General features: G+C 44.9%; 1 protein-coding gene across 1 annotated transcript; it reads left to right on the top strand.

Moving 5' to 3' along the window:
• The first annotated feature begins 2,333 nt into the window (after window positions 1–2,333).
• On the top strand, window positions 2,334–9,506 carry LOC136487806 (wall-associated receptor kinase 2-like). Its single transcript, XM_066484915.1, has 3 exons — window positions 2,334–3,388; window positions 4,254–4,415; window positions 8,215–9,506. The coding sequence occupies exons 1-3, from the start codon at window positions 2,401–2,403 to the stop codon at window positions 9,339–9,341; spliced, it is 2,277 nt and encodes a 758-aa protein (XP_066341012.1). The 5' UTR covers window positions 2,334–2,400; the 3' UTR covers window positions 9,342–9,506.
• Window positions 9,507–9,754: the final 248 nt, after the last annotated feature.

A 9,754-nucleotide genomic window follows, 5' to 3' on the forward strand; every position in this document is an offset into this window, starting at 1 on the left:
GTTACACACTCACGTCCGTAGCGCGGTGCGGCAGGACCAGCAATAATGGTCCTGTGACCGGGCGGGAGCATTGCCGCGCATTCTACCTGATCCGCGGCGCGGCAGCTCTGGACACATCAGTGTTCAGGGTCAGTTCCTCCCAAATTCCCAACTTTGACACTATGTAAAAAGAAGATTCACCGTCACATCAAACTTGTGGTACATGTATGGAGTACTAAATGTTGACGAAATCAAAAACTAATTACACAGTTTGGTTGTACTTTGCGAGACGAACGTTTTGAGCCTAATTAGTCAACGATTGAACAATTATTACCAAATACAAACAAAATGCTACCGTGCTTCTGCCGTTGCTACAGTGAATTTGCCGGCACCAATTCGGTGCAACTAAACGTGCCAGTGGTCTTGGTCCCTGTCACGTCATTACTCCTACCGCGCCCACATGTATGTGAATAGACGTGGCAGAAAAGTCGTTAGTTCGAAAAAAAATAAACAGCGTTATATTTAAAAATAATTTTAAAAAAGTGTTAAAAATAAAATAAAAATTCCAGCCGAGCAAAGGTCCCTCGGTCCATGGCCTCCAAGGAAGCCACAACGATCTTGCTAGAGAGATCTAAGCACCCAGGGGACATTTCAAATCTTTCATCGTGGGTAGTTGTCTGACACCTGAGGAGGAATTCTGCAACGTCAGCTTTAGCAAGCATTGCTCCTCCACTCCACTCAGCAATGTTCACACCTTCTAGGGCATGACAAGGGGTTTAGATGTGACAGTGTTCCATGGATATTAGGGCATGACAAGACATTACTCTGGGCTCATATCAGCGGGTCTAGAAACCGGCAGCATTGCCTTTTGCCGAATCTGATTTGAACAGTGATGTTGGGCAGTGGCGAAGCTAGAGCCAAATACATGGGTGCGAGTAAAGTTTAAACTTTTAACAAAATTTTAGATATAATTCGTAAATTTTGACGGTTTCATGTTTTTTTTAAAATATCATATTTTTTAAATGTTACCATATCCTATAACACGAGTTTGTACATATCTTGGCGATTTTTTTTTCTAAGAGACCTGGATAGAAGCGTACCCTTATATACACGGGCGCATACTTATCCCTATAAACACAGGCACATACATTTTATCTCTATAAACACCTCTGAAATACTAAGTTGGACTGGCAAATTTCGAGATTGACGAAGTCATCGTAGATGTCTCGCTATTGACGTGCACATCTTTTACCAGCGAAGAAGTGGGACGGGCATGTCCACATGCATTATTTGTCATGGCTCTGACTGCTTTCTCTAGTGCACGAAGGCACACGAGCTGGTGAAACAAAAAATAGTAATTCTAGTGGCTTCTCTGGTTCATTTTAATAAGATAGATAGAAATGGCTTTCTACTATAGTACACTGAGGAGCCAGAGCCATAGCTTAATCTAGTTGAAGCTCTACCAAATGGAAACTTAGACAAAAAAAAGATGGGTGCACAATTTTATTTTCGGTATATGATTTTGCACTGAAGCTAAAATGCAAAAATGTGAGAAAAGCTAAAATACGTTGGTTTCAACAGTGGAGTATAATATACTTTTTGCATGCAACTATTAGGACTTTGGCTTTGTTTAATCAACCGAGCTAGGGATATATGATATGCTTGATAGCTGGCATGGGATTAACACTCTTCTTTTGCCGCTCAACCTTGGTTTGCTGGATCTGTGGGTGCATTAATTTTTGGCAAGGGGTGCACATGTGGTAAAAAAATGATAGTTCGCACTAAGTTTTAATTTTGGCGTGGGTGCATCTGCACCCACTGTCACATACACAACTTCGCCCCTGACGTTGGGTTTAGATGTGACAGTGTTCCATGGATATTAGGTTGTGATAGTTCCATATTCTATACACATTTTCAGTATTATACGAGGAAATAGTCCATCCGTCTAAAAAAGAATGTCACTATAACGCACATCGCGAGGAGTTAATGCAACCTGTTTTCCCAATGTACATAGATTTAAAACAAAAAAAGATCCACGTGTTTGATTGGGTTTCTTATGATTGATGCGTGCGTCCGACAAGGACAAGGATTAGTCTGCACTGGGGGTCTGTTTCAATTCAGACAATGTGCAAGATGCTGACACTGACAGGCAAACTGTTAGACAATTAGGCATTTTAATGGTCAATTTAATCCATAAATAAGCAGGTTCGTGCTAACCAGCATGCAAATATGACATATTCATCGATGCAGTAAGTTCCTCTGCAGTTGCCCTGAAGTTGAGTCACCGGCGGTAGGTGACAGGTCCCCGTTCCACTTTTATATCGGATCATGACCTCTGGACAGATGCTCAGACAAGTAGCTTACGGAGAGAGCAGAGCTCCCAGTCCATCAACAGCTCAAGAAGACTAGTTAGTGTCGGTCATGACATCCCACTCATCAGCACTAGTAGCAGGACTAGTGTGTCTCAGTGCGGTGGTGGTCGTGGTGGCGATGTCGTCATGGCTCGCCGCCGCCTCCGCCGCCGGAGAGGGTAGTATTGGTGGTGCGGAATGTGAAACATCATGCGGCGGCGTAGACATTCCTTTCCCGTTCGGAATGGGACCTGATCACTGCTGGCTGCTGGGATTTGAAATCTCGTGTATGGACACCGGCAACGGCGTCCTTAAGCCGTTCCTGGTTACCAGGAAACGAAAAGGTGCTGAAGTGGAGGTCCTCAACATCTCTCTGGAGCAAGGTGAAGTGAAGGTGCTCCACCCTATCTCTTCGTACTGCTACGACGCTGCATCCGGGATGATGGTGGCCAGCGAGTGGGGCTGGAGATTGACCAATTACAGTTTCTCCAGCACGGCCAACAAGTTCACGGTGGTTGGGTGCCGGGTGCTGGCGTACATATACATCGGCAAGACCCGAGGGAGAAACATTTCTGCTAGTGCTTTGTACCAGACCGGGTGCCTGACCAGGTGCTTTCGCGGCATGATGTCCCTAAACCCTTGCTCCGGGATGGGCTGCTGCCAGACGGCCATCCCCAAGGGTCTCAAGTATTACCAGGTGGAGTTCGACCGTCGGTTGAACACGTCAGGGATCGGCGACCTTGGTCGCTGCAGCTTCGCGGTGCTCATGGACTCGTCCAACTTCACGTCGTCGACCTCCAGCTCCAACAGCATCTCCTCGCCGGAGTTCATCAATAATGACTCGTCATCGGCATTCAACAGCTCCCGTGGTGGAAAGGCGCCGGTGGTCCTTGACTGGTCCATCGGATTTGAAGACTGCAAGACGGCAGTCAGAAACCCTGATTACGCGTGCCGTAGCAGCAACAGCTTCTGCTCTGACTCAACCAGCGGACTAGGCTACATCTGCAAGTGCAACCAAGGTTTCCACGGCAACCCTTACCTTCGTAACGGCTGCCAAGGTGAATCCACTTTCCTAGCATCTTTGTTGTACTATCTCACAATCCTTTATGCATGCCATAATACGGAGTCTGTTGTAACTATATTTTTAAAAACTTTATCAAAACATAGCCTTCTTCAATCTCATTTTGTTCAGCATATTTTTTCCAACAATAATAATCTTTAAACGGTTTGGAATCAAGCTTTTAAAAATTTAAACAACAAAAAAATTTCATGCATGCATATGTGTCAAGTGATTGGTAGATGTCAGATTGAATTAAGTAGTTAAATAAGTGCTGATTGTAATGTAGATAGACCAAGTAGTCTATATACATGGTTCCCACATAAGCAGTCTATAGTTAGTATTATTTGTTGACAATATCCAGCCAACAAGTAGTCCATAAGGTGAGTTCCATCAAAGATTAAATAATTTTGTATACAACCAACTCCTCCACCTACACCAGAGCAAGAAAGAGGGCGGAGAGAGAAAATAAACATTTCTTTATTTCTTATAGGTAGTCCATATGTCTATGGACTTTCTGTGAACTGCTATATGATTATCTCCACAGTAGGTCAGCTAGTTGGTAGAGAATATTTATTCTAATGGACTACTTTACTGTCACATTGTGGCTGCTCTTATACATGAAGTTTTAACTCGGAAGCGGACTGAGTTGCAACTGTTTTTGTTTTAGTTGTAAGTGCACGTGTGTTGGTTGTAGTTGCGCGTGAGAGGCAACTTAATTTAAGAAAAAACAAACATAAGGTGCGCGGGAGAAACAAACATAAGGTTCGTGGATATAAACTAGATAGAGATTATATATATATGATCCTTTGGCATGCTTTTGGACATATACATGTTATGTTTAATAACTGGATGTTCTATTGCAGATATTGATGAGTGCCTTGACCGTACACAATACCCATGCCACGGAGTGTGCACGAATACAGATGGTTCATTCACTTGTGATTGTCCTACGGGCACCCGAGGAGATGCATCTAATGGAGAATGCCACAAAGATCCCTTTCCTCCACGAGCACAGGTGGCCGCTGGTACGAGCATTTTTCTTAAGCTGCAACACTTCGATTTTTATTTATGGAAAGCTTGCAGGTTCACATGTTGAGCTCAGTTTGGCTTGCTGTCGAATTAATTTGATTTTTACTACAAATAAAATAGACACATAATACCCTTAAAATCCAACGGAGATACTCTTTGGGGATCCCAAATTTGTTTCACCGGTACTTCGAAGTTGTAGAAGCACATTCAGGCCTTCAGATTTAGTACGTTGCTGCTACACATAGGGAGTCGGACCACAATTCACTCGATGTAATAACAACTAAAGAATTAACTTGCTCAATTGCACGGCTAGACTTTGTATGTCATCATTTCTTTATACAAGTCCTACTACCTCCAATGGTATTTTAGAATTATTATATTATATATTGTTATTAAGAGCATCTCTATAATTTTTGTAAAACAACACTCTAATTTAGTTTTTTTTCTTGCAAAAAGAGGAAAAATCCTCTCTGACAGTTTTGTAAAGCAACTCCATATGGTCGGCCCTGTTTGGTCTGGCTCCTTACTTTTTATTTCATTATTCCCCAATCTTTCAAATAATTTTACTTAATTTTTTTATTTATAATGCTTTCACTTTGGTCATTATTGCATTAAAGCTTCCACTTTGGTCATGATTGCATTAAAGCTTTCAAGGTATGCGCTACATCTTGTTTGTTTTTAATATAATATATAACCTCCTGTGCCCGATTAAATCATTTTCTATAAAGTTTAAAACAGATTGGAGCCACAGAAAAACAAAAAACTACAGTATCCTTCATCAGTCTTTAGTTCCATCTTTTAGTTCCAAGCTAATCGGTTTTGCCTATTAAAATTTACTACTCCACTCAATTGAACCCCATTATTTGCTCCATGACTTAATCACTACTATGAACACATTTTTCAAAGGCAGGCCTAACATGTTAATATAACCTGCCTCTAGCAAGGCGCCTGTGTTAATCAAGATTTTCATTGGTAGGGAACTTGTGGGTCTCTGAAAATGAATTTGGCAAATAAAATAAGCTGTTAGCCTAGCTAGCATGTTGTGCGAGCTCACTAAGCCCACCGTGGAGGTCCGCCATCTTCATCACCGAGTATGATGCCAAGATCTTGCAGGATTTGTCTCATCCTCGGGTATCGCAGGATCCGCCTAAACCTCGCCGAATCAGTGAGCTGCCAAGCCACACCGCCACGTCGACCCACCTAGATCTAACAAGCTACCATGCCGTGCCACCATGCGAACCTATCTTGATTCACCCCAAGAAACCATGCCGTGTTGCCATGCCGATCCACCTAGATTCAAACTCGGTGAGGACAGGGAGATGTTTGGACACAAAGATGAATCCTAGCTAGGGTGTACCACATCTATGTTGCTTCCTCACCGCCCTCATTGAGGTGCTCCATATCTGTGCCGCCCACCTCGAGGTAGATCTCATCCACGATACTCGAAATCTCGATTGGTGGCCACCAGGAAAGAGAGGGTCGGCAACCACATGGAGGCGAAGGGACAACCGCACGTCATCGAAATGCCTTCGGTCCACAACCCAGCTGGGCCGTCGCTGATAAGAGGGTGGTGAGAGAAAGGGCCCTCCACTAGATCTGCCCTTGGCCACCCCTGCCGGATCATGGTGGCTCGAGAAAGGGCTGGCCACGCTGCATGGGCCTTTTGGATCTTCCTTCACCCTTGGTTGTCTGCGCCACCGTGCCTTTGTCTCAGCCACTCCCTGGTCATGCCTCTACGCTTGGCGACTGCCTCCCGCCCCCCCCCCCCCCCCCCCCCCCCCGCACACCAAGGCCATGCCTTGCTCCTCGCACACTCTGCCATGCCACACCTTGCAAGCGGAGAGAAGAGGGAGGGTGGGTGTTGTGGGGAAGAAGAAGAAGAAGAAGAGGGAGGGATGTCGGCTGTGGGGGAGAAGACGGAGGGCGACTATGGGGGAGATGGACTATCGAGGTAGGGTTCTCTATCCTTCCTTATATATCTGAGGTGTTAAAATGGATTGTTGGGCTGCACCTCAATTGACAAAAGCTCTCTTAAGAGTTCTGCCTTGGAAAATGACTTCCATTCTTAGAGGCAGACCTCTCCCAACTACATTAATTGATTTACAAAGGTGGGGTGCCTCAAAAAATGGTTGGTCTCCCTCAGTAAATAAAATGGCATGTCTCCTAAAAATTGGTTTTGTGCTAGTGAATGTGGGTTTGACTTCCAAGAGTGCGCTCTAGTGCCTTTGAGGAAAAATAAATGTGATACAGTTAAGCTCTAGAAGTGGATTTAATCTAAGACAAGTTCTTAGGCCGAGAGTTAATTTAAGAGGAGCAGTATATATATGTCTATTTTGTACAACTTCACTCCCTAAGTTTTAGCTCTAGCTTCTAATTCTCCACTACTATAGGAGGCCGATCACAGTTGGTTCGAAAACCCCCATCACCGCCAATTTTGGGCCTAGGCAGTGAATTGTTGACGGTGATGATCAAGGTCATCACCGCCGGTTCATAACCAGTTGTGATATGATGCTAACACCACTGCATTGGCGTATACTCCGTCAGTGTACAGGTCATGATCACCGTTGCCTTGATGCATGGGCAGTCTGTGTCCTGGTCATGTCCACCATCGCTTTGGCGGACGAGACGTCTGTGTCGAGGTCATGATCATCGTCACTTTGGAGTACAATACGCCTGTGATGATCCTATAATTGGTGACGGTTTACTAAATGACTCGGCGGTGATGATGTTTTGATCCCCACCCTATCGTATGTTACACCTGTTGCGTTGATGATTGGTTCACCATCGTGGTACAGTCCGACGGTGATGAGAAGTTTTATGACCAACGGTGAGTGGTATGATGCGGTGGTGATGAGCAAACGATAAATGGTGGTTCTATGCATAGCCGACGGTGATGGAATGGTCTTCAGGTTTTCACAATATATTTGTTTATTCAGATGGACCTCAATAGCTCACTGAACACACCATACATATATAATCATTAAATCCATACATCATATCCACAAATAAGTGTACTTTTAACAATAGCAATCCACGCTAACATATCAAGTGTGTAAATTGATGTACTAACACAAGCTGCCATTTGATTACATGATAAGGCACTGATATCTACAAACTTACATAACAAAAACGAGCTAGTTATGCTCTTGCTATGTGCCACTAGTGCCTGCAAAGCAAGGTAAATATAATGAGTGCAACCTTCAGATTGTGGTAGCCAATGCACCATACAACCCCTCCTCTTGATCTCTGAAATAATCCTTACCAGAGACTCGTTTTTGGGCTCCTGGCACAATATTATTCAATTCGAAGCCATAGCATGAAATTTGTTACAAAGGAGGAGAATTAATAATATTCAACACACTATTTTTTTTGTTACTAAGCTAAAATTAGCCTATATATAGAATCAAAAGAACTGTCTACCTAGAAAAACACATGTCGTAACAACAAGATACAACAATTGCAACTTTTCTACTCTGCTAATGAATCGATTATAGACAATACAACTAGTGACCATGGCTAGCAATTATATACTCTCCATTTTGAATTATAAGTCGTTTTGGTCTTTTATATACATGATTTTTGTTATGCATCTAAATATATACGTTATTTGTAGACACATATATAGTAAAGCTATGAATCTAGAGAAGGCAAAACGATTTTCAATTTCGAATAGAGGGAGTAGTAATTTTGATAGATTGTTCACCATAGTTTCTATAGTGTCTACATAATGCTTTTTCTCGGTCAACTGAACATGGATACATTATTAATTAATTTCCGATTACCATATCTCTCCAGGAATTTGGGCCGGACTTTTGGTTGCCCTGATTGCTTTTCTTTCCACCCAAGTTTTCCGCCACAAGGCGAGCAAGAAAAGACGACGCTACTTTGAGCAACACGGAGGCCGGATGTTATTGCGAATTCTCGAAACAGATGACAACAACATCGCCTTCACCTTATACGACAGAGGAGACCTAGTGAAGGCCACACGTGGCTTTCACAAGGCCAACATCGTCGGGGAAGGAGCACATGGCACCGTCTACAAGGCCACCCTCGGCACTGCCACTGTCGCGGTGAAGCGATGCAAGCAGATCGACAAGAGCAGGACGGATGAGTTCGTCCAGGAGCTGGTCGTGCTCTGCCGCGTCAGCCACCCAAACATCGTCAGGCTCCTCGGCTGCTGCCTCCATTTCGAGGCGCCCATGCTCGTGTACGAGTTCGTGCCCAACGGGACCCTGAGCGATCTGCTCCACGGCAGGCCTCGGCGCCGGGTAGTGACGCTGCCAACCCGGCTGAGGATCGCCGCGGAGACCGCGGAGGCCCTCAAGCACCTGCACTCGCCGCCGCACCCGACGCTCCACGGCGACGTCAAGCCGCAGAACATTCTGCTCGGCGACGGATGGGTCGCTAAGGTGTCCGACTTTGGGTGCTCAACTATCAACGACAACGTGCAGGTGGTGCCCAAGGGCACGCTGGCCTACCTTGACCCTCAGTTTCTACAGGACTTCCAGATAACCGAGAAGACCGACGTCTACAGCTTCGGGGTCGTGCTGATTGAGCTCTTGACTGGTAAGAACCCACAGGCCAAAGAATGGAAGAACCTGACCACAACGTTTCAGGACAGGATGGGAAATGGCACTCTTGGTGATCTTCTAGACGCTGACATAGTCGAGGAAGGGAGCATGGGACTGATATATGCAGCTGCCAAGCTAGTGAGCCGATGTATCGCTGCTCCGGGTAATGCAAGGCCGGCCATGGGACAGGTCGCTGTGGAGCTTCGGCAATTTTCTGATGAAATGCCGGAAAGCCCTGAGGCGCGAGCGGCTCTCGAGGTTGAGGATGGCAGGTATAGCTACACTGCTACTGAGGTTGAAACTACTGGATTTTCTAATCTTCCTGCACTGAGCACAGAACTCGCCCGATGATTTGGAACGGAGAGTTTATTGCTAAAGCCTACGTTAATTGTGTCATTATTTGGCACAGTCGCGTCCTGTTATATGTCTTTTCTGTGTTTGTTACAGCAGTTCATGGAATGCTTGGTGCACCGTCCTCCGTCCATCTAATGACAATGATGGAAACGGCCACCAAAACTGTAATAATCTGCATCACATTTGCCTGCAGACAGTTATGGATGACGACTTCCCGTCAATCAGAGCTTCTTTCTACAATTGATAGAATATAACCCTACACGCACTAGTAGAGAACAGACCTTTGATTCTCGGTCAAAATGGGCTCTAGTCCCGGCATTTTTTGCGTCCGGGACTAGAGAGATCTTTAGTCCCGGTTGGTGGATCCAACCGGGACTAAAGGTCTCTGCCCAACGGCTACTGCGCCAGAC

The sequence above is a fragment of the Miscanthus floridulus genome, chromosome 10, assembly GCF_019320115.1.
Source record: "Miscanthus floridulus cultivar M001 chromosome 10, ASM1932011v1, whole genome shotgun sequence".
NCBI classification, from domain to species: Eukaryota; Viridiplantae; Streptophyta; class Magnoliopsida; order Poales; family Poaceae; genus Miscanthus; species Miscanthus floridulus.